The sequence below is a fragment of the Durio zibethinus genome, chromosome 7, assembly GCF_047325235.1.
Source record: "Durio zibethinus cultivar Kanyao isolate XHJ-2024 chromosome 7, ASM4732523v1, whole genome shotgun sequence".
Taxonomy (NCBI): Eukaryota; Viridiplantae; Streptophyta; class Magnoliopsida; order Malvales; family Malvaceae; genus Durio; species Durio zibethinus.
The window spans coordinates 28,467,832-28,491,856 of NC_143168.1; the positions used below are offsets into that span (position 1 = coordinate 28,467,832).

General features: G+C 30.8%; 2 protein-coding genes across 6 annotated transcripts; both read right to left on the reverse strand.

Moving 5' to 3' along the window:
* Positions 1–1,096: 1,096 nt before the first annotated feature.
* On the reverse strand, positions 1,097–3,923 carry LOC149518301 (putative FBD-associated F-box protein At1g61330). Its single transcript, XM_089763466.1, has 6 exons — positions 3,857–3,923; positions 3,527–3,589; positions 3,302–3,384; positions 2,329–3,201; positions 2,082–2,225; positions 1,097–1,612 (listed from the first exon to the last, which is right to left on the reverse strand). The coding sequence occupies exons 1-6, from the start codon at positions 3,921–3,923 to the stop codon at positions 1,307–1,309; spliced, it is 1,536 nt and encodes a 511-aa protein (XP_089619592.1). The 3' UTR covers positions 1,097–1,306.
* A 6,389-nt stretch (positions 3,924–10,312) lies between these two features.
* LOC111277403 (ADP-ribosylation factor 2-B) lies at positions 10,313–23,975 on the reverse strand. 5 transcript variants are annotated; one of them, XR_016343773.1, is made up of 10 exons: positions 23,868–23,975; positions 23,147–23,307; positions 22,989–23,059; positions 21,897–22,016; positions 21,481–21,599; positions 21,282–21,363; positions 19,954–19,995; positions 19,535–19,677; positions 18,956–19,038; positions 18,252–18,846 (listed from the first exon to the last, which is right to left on the reverse strand). XR_016343773.1 is itself a non-coding variant. In XM_089764269.1 (7 exons), exons 5-7 carry the CDS (start codon positions 11,686–11,688, stop codon positions 10,514–10,516), a joined length of 603 nt encoding a protein of 200 aa, XP_089620395.1. In that variant the 5' UTR covers positions 11,689–11,743; positions 17,604–18,846; positions 18,956–18,994; positions 19,535–19,677; positions 19,954–19,997; the 3' UTR covers positions 10,313–10,513. The 5 variants fall into 5 exon arrangements, 4 of the variants coding, with proteins under 4 accessions (XP_089620395.1, XP_022719570.1, XP_022719572.1 ...); XM_089764269.1 differs by lacking the exons at positions 21,282–21,363; positions 21,481–21,599; positions 21,897–22,016; ... (1 more) ...; positions 23,147–23,307; positions 23,868–23,975 and adding exons at positions 10,313–10,819; positions 11,289–11,432; positions 11,536–11,743 and having other exon boundaries at positions 17,604–18,846; positions 18,956–18,994; positions 19,954–19,997; XM_022863835.2 differs by lacking the exons at positions 21,282–21,363; positions 21,481–21,599; positions 21,897–22,016; ... (1 more) ...; positions 23,147–23,307; positions 23,868–23,975 and adding exons at positions 10,313–10,819; positions 11,289–11,432; positions 11,536–11,743 and having other exon boundaries at positions 17,604–18,846; positions 19,954–19,997.
* Positions 23,976–24,025: the final 50 nt, after the last annotated feature.

Consider the following 24,025-nt stretch of genomic DNA (forward strand, 5'->3'; position numbering starts at 1 on the left):
CATTTTGTATGACTTGGTTTGGAGGGTTCATTTTGCGGTTTTTTTCTTTTCAAGTTGTTAGAGAGTATGCTATAGCAAAAGTGAGGAGAAAATACCCGTTGAAACTTGCCTCCAGCTGGCATGCTTGAATGCTTATCTCATAGGCTTTTACTTTGCAACTTGGATATAAAACATGGCCAACTTCCTATCCTGTTTTTCGATAACGCATTTAGGGTCAGGAATCATATATTCAAACCTTCCATGAGTGTAAATTGCAGAATCATTTGCGATATGATCTGTGTTTTTTTCCTTATCCCAATTCTTTTCTCCCTCATCTTATAAGCTTGAGGCCTTTAGTAAATTTGTGTCTTCAAAGTTGATATTTCATATAATGGGGTTGGCAGAAATTACATTAATTTCTTTTGCTCTTACGGTGGCTCTCAACTTGATATCTTTCTCATCCGGGTTCAAACAAGACACTCTGATGACCATATGCTTCCCAACACAAAAGCAAGAATTCTGTAAGAATCTTTTGATGAGTGATCCCCCGTCACGAATTCTGCTGATCTTCCTCTACTCTCAGTCAGCTCAATTCAACTTACAGTGAATCAAGCTGAGAAGAACTATAACACTTTCTTGCAGCTCCATGAAAATGCTGCTGATCCTTCAATAAAGGATCCAATAAAGCCAACGTTTGGGAATTTATGCGGAGATGATAGAAAAAATTACAGTGGCATATCAATGCAAGCATGGCAAGCAACGAGGCAATGATCCTGACTAGTGAAACCTTTTTTATTTTAGGATTCTTTCTTAAACCATTTTCATAAAAACAAACTGCAAAAAGTCTTGCAATATTTGCATCAAAATCTACAATATAGATTTGAAACATAAGGATATACGATTGATAAAGAATCTTGCATGTATGGAATTCCACCACTAATTTTAATTTAACTACAATGTGAAGCTTGTATAATCCTTGTTCTGATCAAACTGATGGTTTTGAAACAATTTGTACTCACTTGGACCAATCAAATATTGATATGGCCTACATAATATAAACTATGTTAAATATTCCAAAAAATTCCTTGAGTAAACCTAGAAACATAAATCAAAAGGGTGCCAACAAATTGTTTTACTCCATTTATTAATAAGTATGATAAATTTTATAAAAATAAAAACCAAATACTATGAAAAATTGGTCCTCCAAGCCAAATGTATACATGCTAAACTCGACAATTTGAGTGCCTTAAACATTGGCACTAAGTACAATATATTTTATCCTTATATATAGCAATGATCTGCAGAGTGAATGGTAAATTAAGAGAAGTTAGAGTATAACAAACTCAACTGATCCTTTATTAGCTTGAGTTTTCCTGAATTGGAGAGCAGACCTTCTAGCCCTTTGTTTCTGCTCAGTCTCCACAAACTCCCAAGGGGTTCCCCTCCATGATAAAGGACAAGGATCAATAACTAGCTTTTCAAGATTGAATGCACTTTCGAGCAAGTAGATAATAAGTTCAGTATCTGATGTACCACCCAAAAATCCAACTACTTCCACCTCCTTGAGGTTTTTGTTTGGATACCCCTCCACCTTTTGCACTTCCCTTTTCCCCCCTGCTTCAGTTAACACACACTATCTCAAAAGGAAAACAAAATCACATTAATTACAACATAAGCAATAAAACTCATCTTTACAACACACAAAATCACAACTATTAAAATGACAATACATCATGTGAAAGCAAATCAAAATGACATAATATATATGGAAGCAGAAATGTAAACTACAAGTTTAGACAAAACTAGCATGGTGCTGAATGAAACACAAGTTAATAATCAAATCTCACTTATAAGAACATATGCAAAATGACCCATTTTTCAACAAATTATTGGATATTTAATAAGGTAAAGTAGGAGATTCAGTTTCAGCCAAAGTAATATATTTATAGCAAACTTCAGAGAAATATAGGATATTTGAGCGTAAAAGGGATCACTTCCATCTCAACAACTAAACATACGAAATATAGAGTCCCTCACTAAATATTATGCAAATGAACTTGTTACTCTCAAATCAAAATTTTTAAAACATGAAAATCTTTTACCTCTAGTTTAAATTTTTGTAAGGCAGGTGATGCCTCTATTAGAGATGTTAAACCAAGGAGGTTTTTTCCATCAACTACCCAAACTTCATAAGTCAAGTGTCGAAGACAGCTAAGCTCTGGAAATTTTGGGAGCTTATATTCGCCCTGCGACAATAAGGCATACAGCAGATAACTTAGATTTAAACTATATATATATATATATATATATATATATATGGGAAGAACTAATCAAGGTAATTTTGCTTACCCAGTCCATGCTAAGGCGTATCTTCAGAGTCACTAATTGACAAAGAAAACATGAAATCCGGTGAAGGCCATATGTAACGCGGTGGTGATATTGGGAACCATAAAATACATTGCGCAGTTGGGGTGCATACCTTAGACGCAATCTCGATTTCATTCCAAAATATTCAAACGAAACAAGGTTTGGTGCAGAAACCGTAATATGTTTGATTCTGTAACATAAAGATATATGCAAATGCTTTAAGCGTAGTGATGAACCAGACACATTGAGCTTTGTAAGTGTTTCTGAGTTCACCACATGCAATCTTTCAAGTTGTGGACAATTGGACAAAAAAGACTTGAGCAGCTTATTCGTAACATTCACATTTTGCAAACAAAGTGAAGTAAGGAACTTTATTCCAGGAGGGAATGGATCACATGAAAAGTATTTTTGTGGGAAAGTGTAAACAACACCGTCATCGTAGTAGTCTATATGTGTGAAATCCAGTTCCAGCTTCTTAACTCTCTTCCGGAATGCGAAGTCAATCCATTTATCAATATAATGCTTAGAATGAACGTGTAAGTCAAAGCAAACCCTCAACTCGTCTATGGTTGAAGCTTGATGTAAGTCTAGAACTTGATTAACCCATTCTATATACCTATGCCTTTCCTTCTTTAGCATCGAAGTAGCATCTCTTTCCGATTTCATATTCCAAATTATCTTTGTAGCATCGAAGTTAAAACTACCAGTTGAAAAGTGCCAAAGAGGTTGCCATCTCCGTGAAAGAACACTGGTTCTTGCTGCGTCTTTCAGTGGCATAGAAGAAAGAATACAGACAAGAAGATCATCCGACAATGCACTAATCCTATCGTTGAAATCTCCATCACATCTGACAAACTGGTTTTCAAATAAAGCACATGCCATCAGAAGTAAAATAAGAAAGTCGCAACATCATGATTCATAGGACTTTGGTCTTTGAATGAAGGCATGAATTTACCTTGTTTGGGGGGCTTGCAAAGGTGAGCTGCTCCATCTCCTGAGTAAAAGAAAGATACAGTAGGATTATATGATAGTATTGGGCTGCAAAATTAGCAGAAAGGTCAATTAAAATCCTGATCATGATTTAGAAAAAATACGTATAGTATACAATATAAAGATGAAAGCGTATGCAGTATAAATACGACAGGAAATCGGAAAGAAGAAAAAAAAAAGAACAAAATACATGTTACTTTGCAAAGTCCGTTTCCGTCCAACTTTTTCTCCTCTGTTATTTTTGAGGCTGAGGCTGAGGAAGGAAAGGGGTTAATATACATACATACATATATATATATACACACACACGATTGACGTTAATGCATTAGGTTTGGGTCACTGGTCAGAATTTTTTGTGGCCCAAACGATTAGTAGACAATTTGAGGCTAAGAGGCTTGATAAGTGAAAAGGGCCACAACTATGTATCCACTTACATTTAATTTTTATAGATTTTGACTTACTATTTATTTATATCGATGTAGGTTTCCCTGCCAATTGAATCATTTCATTTTTTAGTTACTCTCAACAAACTTTCTGAAATTTCCAGCTTTCATTAGCCATGGATGCACATCCATCCCGTCAGCCATTTATAAATTTCTAAATAGCTCGAATTGCCTATAACTCTATCAAGCGGGTACGATAAGAGACGACCCAATAAAAAAATCACCACTTTTGCTGACGATAATTTAGAGGTTGTTTACAATCAGAGGGACGTGACGGCAATCTGTATGAAGCAGGAATTCCATATTCGTGGTAGAATCCATGTACATTTCCATGATTCAGTTTCAGCTCAGATGATGAGGGATTTGAAAGCATATGCTTGAATGTATATTGGAATGATATTGAAGGTAAAGATTTATTATTTATTTGATTCATAGTTAATCTGATCTGATTATTTAGGTTGTTGTATGAATTTTAGATATTAAAATTAGTATTATCAACTCTTATATTTGATATATGTTTAATTAATTTTTGTATTATTAGGTTAGATACAAATAAATATTTTATATTTGAAGTTTACAACTATCCAAATATGCTTTCAGATATACTTTCACAAGAAGAAATATAAACTGTTAACGTAGCTATAGCTGAACCCTCCAAGAAGATATATCACCTTTTAACTGTATTCTGACAATGCGCCAAATTTCTTAAGTTTAGCATATACAATGGAGAAGCACAAAGTTGACTTTTCTCTTATGACTTGTTTTGGAGGGTTCATTTGCGTTTCTTTTTCATGAGGACAAAGTTGAAAAATGAGGATTACATATTTTGGAAGTCAGATTTATTGCAAATATAGTTGAACAATTATGTCTTTGTACACAAGTTGAAGTGCATGTACACAGTTTAGAGATTTAAAGCATTTTTTTTTTTAGTTTGTTGAACCATGGTATTTCAGAAGTCTTTTGCTGATTGAATTGTGTGTAGCAACCATGGTCAAACTTTACTTGGTTGATCCATACAATGATTTTGAGTAAATACATATATTTGGATGTGATCTAGGCAATGACAGGCAGATTACCCCTTTTGGCCAGTGGCGACGCTTACATTATCTGAACATGTTACTTTGCTGCTTTTGAGCATGAATTCGGTCACATCATTTATATTAATTCTGCTGGCATATTGGACTTTCTTCGATGCTCTGTGTTACAAATATTGGAACACTTTCTTTTTTCTTTTTATCAGGTTTTGCCTGTTGTTTGTGTTGTGTATGATGTGTTTTTATTTAGGGGTGTGCATAATTCGGTTTTAATCGAATTACTCGATTGAATTAATTTAATTTAATTAATCAGTTGGTTATCGAATTAATTTTAGTTGATTAACGAAAATAATTTTAAAACAATTTCGGTTTTCTATTAATTTGGTTCGAAAACCAAATTAATCGAATTAACCAAAATTTTAATCAAAATATAACATAATCTAAATATAAAATGAAAAATATATGAAATAGATCATTTAATTTCATAACTTATTAGAATTTTTAACATAATATTTTGATATTTGAATATTTTATTGGATAATTTTATTTAATTTATTTAAAATATGAGAAATTAAGAGTTTAAAATATAATTTAACTTAAATATATTTATTATTTAATTAATCAAAAAAATTAACCAAACCTATCAAATGAAATTTTATCAATTAATTTTTGAAATTTATAAATTCAATTCGATTAATAAAAATAAAATAATATAATTTAATTAATTTAATTTTAGATAATTCGATTCAAAATTAATTGAATCGATCAATGAACACCCCTATTCATATCAATTAATAAACCCAGAGAAGTAGTTGAATTCTAAAGCTTGGCTTGGAGAGTCAACAAGCAGGGGTAACAATAGGGGAAGTTGAATACAAAAATTAACATTAGTTTTCTACACTGGTTGGTGCTTGCCGCCCTAGCTGGATATTGAGCCCTGGCCTTGGTGGCCTATTTTGTTAAACAATTAGGTGGGGCATCGAATGGGTTCTGTTGTGAACGAGATCCATTCGAGGAGGGCGAGTAGTAGTAGTAATAGTGCAAACGCCCAAGCCTTTCTTGTTCGTGGTGTTGCCTTTAAGCCTCCGATTGTCTGATTTATAGATCCCAAAAGGAAAGGTTATTATCTCAAGATGATCCATCGATCTTCAAGATTCAAGAAGTAAAGTAGTCGACTTATATGTATTCTCTTTGACACTAAAAATAAATACCAAACAAAGAAGAAATATAAATCTCTCATAAAAAAACAAGAGAAACTAATTGTTAGTTATGCTCTTTTTCTGTTTGAACCATGCAGACAACCTGTGTCCTTCACACACCCACATTTTTTTATTTTGTCCTTTGGAGGCAAAAACTTTGATTAAAAACCATTTTTTGATTTTGTCCTAAGGAGGCAAAAACTTTTATTACAAATTAAGCCACTTGGTGGCTCAGATCGATCTCGTTGATAACCAAGCTAGTAGATACATGTTTTTTTAGAATCCGTAACTCTTTAATTTGCTGAGAAAGACGTTTTATTTTTTTAACTTTTGACACCAAAATACTTTAATTTTTTTAACGTGTTGTTGGAATCGATTAACTCTAATCATACAATGGAAGTACAAAATTTGAAAATATTAAAAACATACTCCATTAATAATCATTCTGACAAAATAGCACGTTACAAACACCGATAAACGACGTAATGATAAACTAAGCATCACGGGAACAATTTTAAAAAAAAAAAAAAGGGACATCCTACTGCAACATAGATAGAATTAATACTAGCTTGTCATGCTCACAGAAGTACTGGCCTACAATTAAGCTCTCATTCATTCTCAATCTGAATGCCATATTCATTGGCTATGCGAATCAGGGACCGTTTCTCTTTCTCCGGAGCCAATGGTGAGATTCTCATCTTTCCTCCAAACTGGTATTCATCTCTTAACTTGCGGAAGGCCTTCATCTCAGCAGCATTAACCACCTCCATGCTTTCGTGGTTTTTTACTGCATTAGCAGCTGAATCCATAGCACTCTTTTTTTCACGCTTCTCAATTTTATCTCCTTCCAGCTTTTCGTAAGCATTCATGAAGGATCGCAAAGCGATTGTGGAATCAGTTGGTAAATGTTGAGGTGGAGGTGGAGGTTGAGCAGCCATTGATTGCAAGAAGAGGATAAGAAACTAAGCTAGTGTGGAACCTGATAGAGATTAAAGTGAAGATGGAGGTTGAGCTGCTATTTGTAATGCATTGCAGCCCGAGATGCTAATGAAATTGTAAAAATATCATGCCAAAATATCAAACAATCATGTAAAATGTATCATACCAAAAATATCATGCAAAAATCATATAATAAAAATCATGCGATAAATCATAAAAACATCATGCAATAAATCATGCAAATAACATGCAAACAAATCAATAATCATTATAATATATAAATAATCACGCAATTTATAACCGAACCAATTGAGTGAACACCCTATTTGCAAATACAAGCAGCAGAGTATCCCTCAGCTCATCCTACACATATGAGAAGTAACAAAATGATTGAAAAAAGTAATTTCATGGTATAAACAGCTAAATGTAGACTAAAGTAGTACAGCCCTCATCATTTCTCTTCCCTTGTACGATGAAGCTCATCCCTGGCCTCGACCACACGGTCAGGATCATTGCTATCAACAACCAGGATTAGCCCCTGGGTATTTTGAAAGTCGTGCCTCCACAAAGGTCGAATGTGAAACCATAAAAGCTATCAAAATCCAGATATTTAACTCTTAATTTAAGTAAAGGTAAAGGCAAATACTACAAAAAGCAACCAGCAATTCTTACAAATAAAATAAAATAAATGTTGGTTGCAGGCACATATTGAAAAATAAAACAAAAACTGAAGACAGATTTGGCTTGGCATTGCATCATCTGCAACTATAATGTACTAGGTAATCCTAAAACCACTAATATTTAGTAGAGGATAAGACGTCAGCTAACAGTAAGCCTACAGCATTGGTAAACGGAAAAACCCTAGAGATCACTTACAATTCATTCATGAGAAAAAAAAAATTCAAAGCTTTGCCCTAATTTGCTCAACAAATCAAGATATGATAAGGTTCTGTTATGTGCTAATGTAGTAATATCCAATCAGAGAAAGAACACTAAATAAAACTGCTACAAAAACATACATATATAGATAAATAAGTATGTGATGTTTGTCGCATAATGAATAGCATTCCTCAATTAATAAATAAGAAAACTGAAAACATAAGGTGACAGTACATGTAGCTTATGAATTAGTTATGTGCAGACGAATGAATCCATAAGCACACTTAATAGCAAGGAAAATACAAGGCAACAAGCGGGCAATTTATGTGTCAGTCACAACATGGATAGCCTTTCCTCGTACAATCAAAGGAAAAAACTTGAAACACAAGGTGGCATTAGTAGATTTAGCTTATGATTATGTTATATGCTGATGATGGAACATATCATCAACATAAGACCTTCCATAAGCACATCCAACAGTTTTAACATCAACTGCGATTGCACAATAAAATAACATGGAAAATTATAATTTTTCCATCGTGCAGGAAGGCCCAGGAAAACAATATAACAGTAAAATTCTGAATATCTATGTTTGATACAGCAAATTTTTGAGTTGCTGTTGTATTACCTTGTCCTGACCACCAACATCCCAAACAGTGAAGCTAATATATGTTCCGCGGTTGTCTATGGAAAAACCATACAAGGATATTAACCAATTGGCTGAAGCCACCAAGCTTGCTTATCAGTGTGAGAACGGTATCCCTTGAAAATATAAAGCAAGCATGAAGCAGCGAGACAATGATCTTGGCAAGTGAGACCTCTTTTTTTTTTTTTTTTTGGATTCTTTCTTAGACCATTTTCATAAAAACAAACTGCAATAGGTCGTGCAATATTTGCATCAAAATCGACAATATAGATTTGAACATAAGGATATACGATTGATAAAGAATCTTGCATCTATGGAATTCCACCACTATACTTTTAATTTAACCGCAATGTGAAGCTTGTATAATTCTTGTTGTGATCAAAATCATGGTGTTCAAACAATTTGGACTCACTTTATTCTTGGACCAATCAAATATTGATCTAGCCCACATCATCTAAACTATGTTAAATATTCCAAAAAATTCCTTGGAGAGTAAGCCTACAAACATAAATTAAAAGGATGGTACAATGCCAACAAATTGTTTAACTCCATTTATTAATAAGTACGACTGGAAATTATAAATTCTACAAAAATGAAGACCAAAAACTATGATAAATTGGTCCTCCAAATGAAACGTATATATGCCAATTTGAGTGTCTTAAACATTGGCACTAAATACAATATATTTTATCCGTGTATATAACAATGATCTGTAGAATGATTGGTAAACTAAGAGAAGTTAGAGTATAACAAGCTCAATTGATCCTTTATTAGCTTGAGTTTTCCTGAATTGATGAGCAAACTTTCTAGCCCTTTGTTTCGCCCAAGGGGTTCCCCTCAACGATAAAGGACAAGGATCAATCACTAGCTTTCCAAGATTGAATGCATTTTCAAGCAAGTAGATAATGTTAGACAAAATAAATAAGAAAAGAGAAATAATAGCAAAGAATTTTGACTTTAAGATGTGAAAAATATTTTTTTTAGAGATAATTATTTTTTTAGGATATAATAAAGTCTTAAACTCCCCGATCAGAAGTAATGAACTGAAAGATTTATTTATAATGAACGAACAGACATAAACTTTTATTCAGATAGTTATGACTTTATGTATAATCATGACATTTATAAATAATAATCTATTTATATTCAAATAGTTATGACCATTTGTCATATGATAATTATTTCTGTTCAAACATAAGTATTTAAAACATGAATAAAATTAATATAAAAATTAATTTTATTCATCAATAATTAAATCTTTCTATCCAATGTAAGATGCATCACATTCTAAACTACTAACAACCCCTTACTAGTTTGAAATATTGATGCTTAATTTTTAACCTTTCACACAAATAAATATTATGAATACAAGAAAGTATATTTCGATTTAAACTTTCAATTAGTATATATATTTTAGAATTCTAACAAAGTTGATGGTATCCACAAATTCAACTTCAACTCTTAACATTATAACTAAAAATATAAAACATATAATATTTATTTATTTTAAGATTTTTTTCTTAAACCATTTTCATAAAAACAAACTGCAAAAAGTCTTGCAATATTTGCATCAAAATCTACAATATAGATTTGAAACATAAGGATATACGATTGATAAAGAATCTTGCATGTATGGAATTCCACCACTAATTTTAATTTAACTACAATGTGAAGCTTGTATAATCCTTGTTCTGATCAAACTGATGGTTTTGAAACAATTTGTACTCACTTGGACCAATCAAATATTGATATGGCCTACATAATATAAACTATGTTAAATATTCCAAAAAATTCCTTGAGTAAACCTAGAAACATAAATCAAAAGGGTGCCAACAAATTGTTTTACTCCATTTATTAATAAGTATGATAAATTTTATAAAAATAAAAACCAAATACTATGAAAAATTGGTCCTCCAAGCCAAATGTATACATGCTAAACTCGACAATTTGAGTGCCTTAAACATTGGCACTAAGTACAATATATTTTATCCTTATATATAGCAATGATCTGCAGAGTGAATGGTAAATTAAGAGAAGTTAGAGTATAACAAACTCAACTGATCCTTTATTAGCTTGAGTTTTCCTGAATTGAAGAGCAGACCTTCTAGCCCTTTGTTTCTGCTCAGTCTCCACAAACTCCCAAGGGGTTCCCCTCCATGATAAAGGACAAGGATCAATAACTAGCTTTTCAAGATTGAATGCACTTTCGAGCAAGTAGATAATAAGTTCAGTATCTGATGTACCACCCAAAAATCCAACTACTTCCACCTCCTTGAGGTTTTTGTTTGGATACCCCTCCACCTTTTGCACTTCCCTTTTCCCCCCTGCTTCAGTTAACACACACTATCTCAAAAGGAAAACAAAATCACATTAATTACAACATAAGCAATAAAACTCATCTTTACAACACACAAAATCACAACTATTAAAATGACAATACATCATGTGAAAGCAAATCAAAATGACATAATATATATGGAAGCAGAAATGTAAACTACAAGTTTAGACAAAACTAGCATGGTGCTGAATGAAACACAAGTTAATAATCAAATCTCACTTATAAGAACATATGCAAAATGACCCATTTTTCAACAAATTATTGGATATTTAATAAGGTAAAGTAGGAGATTCAGTTTCAGCCAAAGTAATATATTTATAGCAAACTTCAGAGAAATATAGGATATTTGAGCGTAAAAGGGATCACTTCCATCTCAACAACTAAACATACGAAATATAGAGTCCCTCACTAAATATTATGCAAATGAACTTGTTACTCTCAAATCAAAATTTTTAAAACATGAAAATCTTTTACCTCTAGTTTAAATTTTTGTAAGGCAGGTGATGCCTCTATTAGAGATGTTAAACCAAGGAGGTTTTTTCCATCAACTACCCAAACTTCATAAGTCAAGTGTCGAAGACAGCTAAGCTCTGGAAATTTTGGGAGCTTATATTCGCCCTGCGACAATAAGGCATACAGCAGATAACTTAGATTTAAACTATATATATATATATATATATATATATATATGGGAAGAACTAATCAAGGTAATTTTGCTTACCCAGTCCATGCTAAGGCGTATCTTCAGAGTCACTAATTGACAAAGAAAACTTGAAATCCGGTGAAGGCCATATGTAACGCGGTGGTGATATTGGGAACCATAAAATACATTGCGCAGTTGGGGTGCATACCTTAGACGCAATCTCGATTTCATTCCAAAATATTCAAACGAAACAAGGTTTGGTGCAGAAACCGTAATATGTTTGATTCTGTAACATAAAGATATATGCAAATGCTTTAAGCTTAGTGATGAACCAGACACATTGAGCTTTGTAAGTGTTTTTGAGTTCACCACATGCAATCTTTCAAGTTGTGGACAATTGGACAGAAAAGACTTGAGCAGCTTATTCGTAACGTTCACATTTTGCAAACAAAGTGAAGTAAGGAACATTATTGTCACATTCTTATCATTATAAGTAATAGTTAGTTTTGGTTGTGGCCACAACTTCATACTCACAAATTTTAATCATTATATTTTTATACTTTTATACATCTTTAATACAATTACAATTCTAGTACAATTGGATAAACTTGATGAATAAACCAAACATTTTAGTCCTTTCAAAATTTTTAAGCACCTTTTTATGATTTAACTTTAATAAATGTACTAAACTTATTAGCTTGTATAATTTGCTTATATAATTGTACTAAAATCTTACAACAATATGGTAGCAATTTATTTTTTTTTGTTATCACCCCCATCATGTGTAAGTATGCATTTTTTTAATTAAAGAATATCCTATTCAATTGTCAAGATATCATATATACTTAATCAAGTTGTCATTTCATTTATCTTTTTACTATTTGGTGATTTTTTTTTTTTAAGTAAGAGGCCTCCAAATATACCTTTAATAAAAGATAACTAGCAAATATCTTAATATTTCTATAAAAGTTCTAAAACTTTTATATTTTAACTTAATATAAGAGTTTACATCAATAAATAAATTTCAAACATAATCATATTTCTATAGTCTTTTTTTAAAACTTTTTATGTCAATTCATAAATATTTATTATGAATTTATTTTATCATAGACACTACTAATAATTTTTATTATCATAAACAAAATCATTTGTGGCATTTCTTTTGCTATTATAAAAGTTTTCATATTCACAAGATCTTTAAATTACTCGTGGCTTCTAAAATAAATATACTTTGGAATCTTTACTATATAAAATCATAGATGATAAATCATTTGTACAATCCATGAATTAGATCATATATATAACAAAAAATTATCACAATATGATCAAGATTGTCGCATCAATTTTGACTTATGGCTATTCTAAGCCAATCATAATAATCCACATTATAACTATAAATCATGTAAATTTGGCTATTAAAATTATCTCATTTATAGTTATGGCTTTTAGTGAAAACAAACTATCTCAAATGTTATCATGAGTTTTTAATACATATATTAATTGTCCAATGGCCAATTCTATGTTTATGACTATTGAAATCTCTAAACTTGATTTCAAAATTTTATAAGAACTTTTTTTCTTCACCATTATGCAACCTATATATCTCTGTTATTTATCACTTTTAATTGGTCATAATATTTTTTAATATATAATAAATTCAAACTTTACTCATAAGACTAATATGCTTATGTACAATAAAAGTTCATAATATATTTAACTCTAATTTCATATACTTTTATAGTTATTTTTTTTATCAATATGTTCATATTTAAATCACCATATCAATGTAAGTCATGAAACATGAATCCAAAGAATAATTTTCATAAAATAGTATAAACAATAAATATAATATAAGTTTTACTCATATTTTATGCAAAAACTTGTGATGAATTTATATTAGTTAAATCATTGATTAGCTAACTCCAAGGCTTATAGCTTTTACAAACCAAAATTATTATCTAAACACATGTTAAGTTGATGTATAACCAGCCACATCCTTACCATTGTCATAAAACTATTAAAAACCTCGAAAACTTGTTCACTTTTCATTTTAACAGATTGTAAAAAGCCATTTTTTCGGTACAAAAATGTCTTCATTGTATTTAATCAATAATGTATTAATTGGATGATGTCATTCTATCTCCATAGTCCATATCTTTCTTATATGTATAAGAAAGAAAATTTCATCTTATACAATTCATTTTCGTAATATATGACAAACTATACCAATGTTCTCAATGTCATCACAAAATGTAATTAAATATATGCATGTATTAATGCCTTTGGAACATTAAATTTGCATATTCTTTTTCTAATTTATAAACATAACTAATTAGATATTGATGAGCATTTTTCAAAATGTTAGTTACCGACAAATGCTTCAATATTTTTTAATGACATGCATTTTCTTTTAATCAATATACCATATGCTAAAAGCAACAATGTTTTTGTGTAACCATTAATTAACTCTTTGACGGTTATTTATAATTTTCACTTTGTGATTATTCACAATAAAATTTTATTTTGTAAAATCACTTCTAGTGTAATACATCCAGCAAAAAAAATACATATCACATCACCCATATTTCTAATAATAATAATTTTTTTATTTATTATCCATCAAAACACAATATCTTAATAATAATTATTCACATACATTAATTTAATTTTAATTGATTTTTATGAAAATTGAACAATAGTCAAAATTTGAACCAATAATAAATTTAAAAAAATATATATCAACCTATGATTTATAAATAGCCAACAAAGATAGAATCATACAAATAGCTAGACTTAAACTTATTATCTCAATTTTGGTGCCATGATTTAAAAATAAAACTAATTTTGTAGTCAAATCTTATTTCTTGTATATATTTTCTACTTACATCAACTTTTTATGGTAAATTCCTTTACCCATTTTTTATTGTTTTCATAGAAACCTTAAGATAATTTTCCTGCTCCATATATGTAATACCCATAAAAAAAAAGATTATTTTAAGTATTTTTATAAATAGAGAAACTCTTTAATAAAGAATGAAAAATGTATAGGATCTGTGGATAAATAACCCAACTTTTAATAGGGTTAGGATCTACCACTTATTTAGATAAAAAAAAAAGGCTTATTTTTCCTCTCTTTCTTATACAAAATAGACAAGTCGAAAAATTTTAAGTGATGAGTAAGAATAAAATTTACGAGGAGAGTTGTCTTTCAAAGGTGAGTAAATAATTTCTTTCAAGTTTAGAGAAATAATGTTGATTGTTAAGTCTTAATTTAAATTATAATCGAGAAACCCTAAAATTTTAGGAAATCCATTATAACTCTTCAAGATTGGTTTAGACAAATTATTTAAACTTTAATCAGAGTTTAATAAAGTGTTAAGAAAGTTTAGTAATGTGATTTTATTGCTATAAAAATAGGAAATAGAAATTTGATAGGGTTAAAATTTTCTTTTTTAACCCTATCAAATTTCTATTTCATATAAACCTTGATGTTTGCAATGGTAGATTAAGATAATATTATGTATTAAAGGATAAAATATTGTTATGATTATTATATACCATTGGAAAGCTTGTTGAATTTACTTTCCAATGAAGTCAATTTTGAGTTTTTTTATGAAAAGTAGTTTAATTTTTACTTAAGGATGTGTAAGCTGCTTAGTAATAATATTAAAGAGAAATTATGAAATTCCTCTTAATTTTTATACAATGAATTATAGATTAAGCCATACAGATTTGAAAAGCTTATTGAGTCTACTTTCTAACAAAAGAAACAAAATTGAATTTGGAGTTTTCTATGAATAAATATGTCATTTTTATTAGAATGTATACATGCTATCTAATAGCAGCATATAATGTAAATTAAAAATATTATTATAATTAATCTACAATGAATCACAAGATGGACCATATATGTTTAGAAAGTTTATCGAGTCTAGTTTCTAATACATTAAAAAGATCTTAATTCCAAATTGGATATCTTGAGATATGGCTATTTTAGTAAAAAAAGTTTAGGCTATTAGTATTAATTAGTTGAGTTAATTCTTGTTTAACTTAATTGTTTTTTGTATAATTGATCTAAAAAAGATTTGATTAATTTCTAATACGTTGAAATGATCTTGAATAGGTCATTAATTATTTGACGAAAAAACTAAGTGGTGGAATTGAAAGGAGATAAGTAAAATTTTACACACTTTACTTATTTTCGAATCTATGTATATAAGTATGTTTCTAAATGAATAAAAGTTTTATTTCTTATTTTTGATGCATGAAAATAAAACCAAACATATGATTATTTTATGTTTTTGTTATGTAAATGATGGAATATGCTTATGAATGAAATGAGAAAATGATTTATGTTTAAGAAATAATTTTATGCTAGCTACATTTTTATATCCCTAAGAAGTAGGATCATCGATACTAGAACTAATTTTACAACCTTGGTTAATGGGTTATAGTAGTTAGCATAGCCATGATCATACGACCATGTTAAAAGGTTATAGTAGTTAGCATTATGCCCTGACTAATGAGTTATAATAGTTAACAATAATCATGATGATGAAATTATTGATACAGCCAATATCACAAATTATAACAGTGACGTAGCTAATGATGAACTAATGATTTATGATGATTTTAATTAATGATCCATGATTTGGTTTGATTAAAATATTTAAATGGTAGCATATTTTTCAATGTTTTATGAATTGACATGTTTTAACATTAATTTATGAATTTGCAAAATGTTTGATAAAACCATAATCTTTGAAATGTTTTAACATTATGATTTGATGAATGTTTTGAATGATCTATATAATATGAATAAAAATAATGTTTGATTCGATAAAGTGTGTAAACATATACTTGCTGAGCTGTAGTTTGCTTAATCCTTTTTTTTTTCTTTTACAGATGATATGAATGACAAATATTATTAGTTTTTTAAAAAGCTAAAAGAATCTAAGCATTAGAGAACTACTTAGCGAATAAGATTTTATGAAGTATAGTTTTTTTCAGTTGTAATACTCAACATTGATGATTTGGAGACTTGTTATTTAGTTATTTTATAGATGTTAAAACTTCTTGAAAACCTTATTTTATTTGAAGATTTTTCAATGGTTATGGATTAGGCTTTATATTATTTTGGGATTTTACTTCAAAATAATATGATCGTATTATGTCTCGATCTTGGAGCATGACACTATATAACTAAGACAGCAATTAAACAATCAATCATTTCATTAGAACCCAATTTAATTCGCTACTTGATAACAAGTAATAATTCTTTTGGTCATAGATCAATTCATGTCTTTCTTTTTTATATTTTTAGGCTATTTTCCATATTAATCTTTATAAATATCGATTTTTCAAATAGATATAATACAATTCATTAAACTCAATTATGGAGCTAATTTCAGTATATACATAAACTTATGCAATGTAATTAATATTTTGCATATTTTATTTTGACTTTACACAATAATGAAATAAACCGTTAACATGTTTATCTCATTCAATTAATCTTTTTACCAGCAATTATGTAAAAACTAAAAAATATACCTTTAATGAAGATCATTATGAAAATCAACATTATAATCTATAGAAATATTAATCCTTTGATACCGTAAGTCTTTTCTAATTTTAATCTCCAAATCATGCCAATTTCTTTTCTTTGTGTCTTTCTCATGTGAAATGTAAATTTTTCATAATTACCTTTAAATTATTAGAAAAAATAAATAAAAGAAAGAAATAATATAAAAGAATTTTAGTTTTGAGACATGAAAACCACTTTTTTAAAGGCAATTATATTTTCATGATACAACCAAACCTTAAACTCTCCGATCAAAAGTAATAAAAATAATTATACTAAAAATTTTATTTATAATGAATGAACAGATATAAAATTTTATTTAGATGGTTACAACTTTGCGTATAATTATGATTTTTATGAATAATAATTTATTTATATTTAAATAATTATGATTATTTGTCATATGATAATTATTTTTGTTCAAATATAATTATTTAAAATATGAATAAAATTAATACAAAAATTAATTTTATTTATCAATAATTAAATTTTTTTATCCAATATAAAATGCACCACATTCTAAACAACAAATAATAGGTAATAAGTTCAATATCTGATTTACCACCCAAAAATCCGACTACTTCCACCTCCATGAGGTTTCCATGAGGTTTTTGTTTGGATACCCCTCCACCTTTTGCACTTCCCGTTTTCTCCCGCATTCAAATAACGCACATTATCGCAAAAGGAAAACATTATCACATTAATTACTATGAAAGCAATAAAACGTATCATTGCAACATACAAAATAACAATTATTAAAATGACAATAAATCATACGAAAGCAAATCAAAATGACAGATAATAACAATATTATATATATATATATATATATATATGGAAGTAGAAAAGTAAACTATAAGCTTGCATGAAACTAGCATGCTGCTGAAGGAAATACAAGTTAATAATCAAATCTCACGTACAAGAACATATGCAAAATGACCCATATTTCAACAAATTATTGGATATTTAATAAGGTAAAGTAAGATATTCAGTTTCAGCCAAAGTAATATATTTACAGCAAAATTCAGAGAAATATTGGATATTTGAGCGTAAAAGGTATCACTTCCATCTCAACAGCTAAACATGGTAAAATATAGAATCCCTAACTAAATATTATGCAAATGAACTTGTTACTCTCAAATCAAAATTTTTAGAACAACAAAATCATTTACCTCTAGTTTAAATTTTTGCAAGGCAGGTGATGCCTCTATTAGAGATGTTAAACCAAGGAGGTTTTCTTCCATCAACTAACCAAACTTCGTTAGTCAAGTGTCAAAGACAACAAAGCTCAGGAAATTTTTGGGAGCTTATATGGCATGCAGCAGATAACTTTGCTTTAAACAATATATAAATATAAATATAAATATATATGTATGTTGATGACAAGGGAAGAACTAATCAATCAAAGTAATTTTGCTTGCCCAGTCCATGCTACGGCATATCTTGAGAGTCACTAAGGCATATCTTCCGGAATGCGAAGCAATCCATGTATCAATATAATGCTTAGAATGAACTCATCTATGGTTGAAGCTTGATGTAAGTCTAGAACCTGATTAACCCATTCTATATACCTATGCCTTTCCTTCTTCGGCATCGAAGTAGCATCTCTTTCCAATTTCATATTCCAAATTATCTTTGTAGCATCGAAGTTAAAACTACCAGTCGAAAAGTGCCAATGATGTTGCCATCTCCGTGAAAGAACACTGGTTCTTCCTGCTTCTTTGAGTGGCAGAGAAGAAAGAATACAGACAAGAAGATCATCCGACAATGCACTAGTCCTATCGTTGAAATCTCCATGACATTGTCTGACAAATTGTTTTTCAAATAAAGCACATGCCATCAGAAGTAAAATAAGAAATTACCAACATCATGATTCATGGGACTTTGGTCTTTTGAATGAAGGCATGAATTTACCTTATTTGGGGGCCTTTCAAATGTGAGCTGCTCCATCTCCTACGTAAAAGAAAACTATAGTAGAATTATATGATAGTATTGAGCTGCAAAATTAGCAAAAAGGACATTTAAAATTCTGATCATTATTTAGAAGAAAACTTGAGAAAAAAATACGTATAGTATACAATATAAAGATGAAAGAGTATGAAGTACAAAGAGTTAATTGAAGAAGAAGTCTAAGCTTCTCAACTTTTCGACAGGAAATCGAAAAGAAGAAAAAGAAAAAGTTGAACAAAATACCTGTTACTTTGCAAAGTCTGTTACCTTCCAAGTTCCAACTTCTGTTTTTTATTTTATTTTATTTATTTATTTTTGTTAGGCAGAGACTGACGTAGAAAAAGGGTCGAATATATATGGACATTGATGCATTAGGTTTGGATTTGGGTTTTTTTCTTTAGGAATGGCCCAGAATCCAGTACATATTTGAGGCGAAGAGGCTCCATAAGTGGAAAGGGCCGAAGACCATATATACCACTTGATATAATTTTGTTTCTAAATTAAATGTTCCAAACTTTAAAGACTAGGGTAAACCTCACGTACCAACGTTTTCTACATTCACTGCTGAGCAATTTTCTATCAGTGGCACAGACCAAGCTTATCAGTGATCTCTTTGCAGCATCTATAGAATTTGGTAAATCTTGCTTCTTTGCAAATGCAAGCAGCACACCATCCCTCGGCTCATTCTAAGCAATAAAAATGATTGAAAAAGTAATTACACGTGAATAATCAGTTAATGTAAGACCACAGCCCTCATAATTTCTCTCATTACTGAAATTTTTTTTTAACAAACTCCCATTACTGAAATTTAACTTCACTCATTAGAGAAAATGTAACCAACAAAGGCAGTGACCCACGCAAAACCTAGGGGTGGGCCCTCAAAAGGTAGAAGGTAATCAAATGTAGAGAAGGTTGGAAGCTTCCCAATTTCAAACAATCAGGGCTATAAAGCAAGTTGGTACCTCATTCAGCAGACGCTGAAGCTCATGCTCATGAGCTCATCCCTGCAGGGTAAAGGAGCATTCAGTGAGAGCAAGACCTCTGGTAAGCACACAAATAACTGTTCTGTTTTCCTTTTTCTCATTCTATTAAATTCTTTCACTGTTATTATAAGAAAAAGTCCTACTGATTCACACCAATGAAATTAATGTAAAAAAATATCTCCTTAAATTTTCGAATATTAATTGGGATGCGAACTGCAAATCACGCCCCAACTAATTAATAGTTTAGTTTTGAAACCTTTGATCGGTGGATTGGACAGTGCAGTGTTGAGTTTGGGATTGCAATGCCAATCCAAAAGAAGCCTCAATTTCTAAATTTGTTCTTAATATACTTTGGTTTTTTTTTTTTTTTTTTTTTTTTATGGCTTGATACTTTGATTTAACCACTAATCAAAGATATAATGCACATTTAAAATATACTAGGGTGAACAGATAACCTTTTATTCCTAAAATAAAATTCATAGATAAGTGTAGATTTCACACTTAAAATTAAAACACTGTTGGGCTTGCGTTTTGGGTAAAGTCATACATAGTTACATGAACCTAACTAAAAATTACAAGAAACAAGAATTAAAAAACATAGTTTGGTTTATAGGCCCAAACCGACTCCTTTTGAATATTTGTTGCAGCCCATTTTAATTTTTTCTTTTTTGGATCAGAGCAGCGCACTAGCTTTAAATATATGTATATAAAATCAATCCTAAAAGAAAACTTCTCCTTTAAAAAAAAAAAAAACCTTCTATTTCCATTGAACCTGCAAGGCTGCAACCATCCTCGATATTACTTATAATGGAAAACATGGAGCTGCCCACCGCTGAATACCCACCGAAGAATGTGAATTACCGACATGTACACTAGGTGGTCGATTTATATTATATATAATATCCAAAGAATCAATTAAGGGAAGGAGTATGATTCACTCCCTTGGTCATTAACAAGAAATACGTGACCATCACCAATGCATTTGTTAAACAACACTGAACAAAGATTATTTCAAATCAATCTACAAGACGGGCCAAATGCCTATTTCTAATACAATAAAAATATGTAACACAATCTGATACATTTCTTGTAAAACTTACAAGAACATAAAAACTCAACAACAGAAAAATTACATTGACGAAAAATCAAATTTCACAAATATGGCTGACTGAGGTCACTTAAACTCGACCAACCATCAAGCCTGGGAAATATAAAAAGAAAGCAAGAAATTGAAATTCGACCAACCAGCAAGAAATTACAACAGAACAATATATCCACAATGGAAGCACAAGTCAGCTTCAACCTACCTTGTTAGCTATGTTGTTGGAGAGCCAGTCCAGTCCCTCATACAGCCCTTCACCAGAGGTGGCACATGTACTCTGGATATACCTGAGAGTCAGAAGAATGATTCCATTCTATCAGAAAATATTTTGCTGCGTACAAAACACATAAATGCCCTAATGATTTGTAGATAAAAAAACTGCGAAAAAGTTCATAACAAACTACCAGTGGCGCTGGCGGAGGGAGTGAAGACCAAGCTTATCAGTGATCTCAGCAGCATTCATAGCATTTGGTAGATCTTGCTTGTTTGCAAATACAAGCAGCACAGCATCCCTCAGCTCATCCTACACAGATGAGAAGTAACAAAATGAATAAAAAATGTAATTGCATGTGTATAAACAGCTAAATGTAGACTACAGGGGTAAAGCCCTCATATTTCCCTTCCATTGTCTCATTACTGAAAATTTCAACACATTAGTGAAATTGCAACCAGCAAAGGCAATGCCCAACACAAATCATGGGTGAACACTTAAGCTAAATTGTAATTAAAAGTGGACAAAGTTGGAACCTATCCCAATTTCAAACAATGTGCTGCCAAGTGTCAAATACCATTCAGCAAGATGCCTAAAGCAAATTGGTACCTCATTAAGCATACGATGAAGCTCATCTCTGGCCTCAACCACACGGTCACGGTCGTTGCTATCAACAACAAAGATCAGCCCCTGAGTATTTTGAAAATAGTGCCTCCACAAAGGTCGAATCTGAAAATGCCCATAAAAGCTATCAAACTCGCAGTTATTTAACCCTTAATTTAAATAAAGGTAAAGGAAAATACTACAAAAAGAAACCAGCAACTCTTACAAATAAAATAAAATAAACGTTTTTGCAGGCATATATTGAAAAATACAATAAAAACTGAAGACAGATTTGACTTGGCATTGCATCACCTGCAACCATAATGTACTAGGTAAACCTAAAACCATTACTATTTCTAAGAGGATAAGACTTCAGCTAACAGTAAGCCTACAGCATTGGTTAAAAGGAAAAACCCCAGAGGTAACATAAAATTTATTCATGAGAAGAAAAAATTCAGAGCATCGCCCTATAATTTACTCAACAAATCAAGATATCATAAGGTTCTGTTATGTGCTGATGTAGTAATATCCAATCAGAGAAAGACCATTAGTAAGCACACAAATGACCACTAAACCAAACTGTTACAAAAACATACATATATAGATAAATATGTGATGTTTGCCACAGAATGAATAGCATTCCTCATTTAGTAAAGAGGAAAGCTGAAAACATAAGGTGACAGTACATGTAGCTTATGAATTAGTTATGCGCTGACGGATGACCATCTAAACAGCACAGGACCGTCCATAAGCACACTTAGTAGCAAGGAAAATACAAGACAGCAAGCGGGCAATATATGTGTCAGCCACAACACAGATAGCCTTTCCTCACACAATAAAGGAAAAAACTTAAAAGACAAGGTGGCATTAGTAGATTTAGCTTATGATTATGTTATATGCTGATGATGGAACATGTCATCAGCATAAGACCGTCCATAAGCACATCCAACAGTTTCAACATCAACTGCAATTGCACAATAAAATAACATGGCAAATTATAATTTTCCATCATGCAGGAAGGCCCAGGAAAACAATATAACAGTAAAATTCTGAATATTTACGTTTGATCCGCAAATTTTTGAGTTCCTGTTATATTACCTTGTCCTGACCACCAACATCCCAAACAGTGAAGCTAATGTTCTTATATTCCACAGTCTCTACATTAAACCCTGGGCAAGGTAGCAATAAGCATCACTATTAATGATCAAATTATTAAACTATTAAAAAACAAAACTTTTAAAAAGAAAGGGGCATACCAATAGTGGGGATTGTAGTGACAATCTCTCCGAGCTTGAGCTTGTACAAAATGGTAGTCTTACCAGCAGCATCAAGACCAACCATAAGAATTCGCATCTCTTTCTTGGCAAACAGTCGACTGAACAGCTTAGCAAAAGACAGCCCCATCCTTTTATCTTGGCTGAGACCCATAAAACAAGATATGGTCAATCCCAATTTATTCATCCAATTAATACTATCCAGAAAAAAAAAAAACAAAAACCATTTGGCATAAATATAGTCGCACATAATATAAGACAGCCCAAAATTTTCATCTTAGATAGATGCATGCCATTGACCAAAATGGAAGAGATTATTAGGAACAGTTTTTTTAAGAAAGGCTTGTAAAGCTACAGATATATAAACAATCAGATCTAAATCAGCTACAATATCATATAATATTAAATGAAATAAGCAGATCAGAGATAGAAAAACATGCATAATCATACAGAAGAGCATATTACAGGAAGAACAACATATATAAGCACTAGGTTCAAGATGAAAGTTAATGCTAGTAGTTTATTTCATAGAAATCAAGACCCAGGTGAAAATAAAAGCAGATCTAGGAAAACCCAGATCCAGATCTAGGAAAACCCAGATCCAGATCTAGATCTGAGATCAAATAGTGAAAACCCTGAAAAAAATAACATGCAGAAGCAGACGGCAAATAGAGAGAGAGAGAGAGAGAGAGAGAGATTTTACAAGGTTAGAAATTGAAAGAATTAAGAGGCTGCCCAGGAAGAACTAACGAGGAAGAGGGACAATTAAAAGACAACAATGTTAAAATTTACAATGAAATCAAAGAGAGGTAGGCTTGGGTTGCTCTAACTAATGCTATTTATTTCACAATTGGAGCGGAG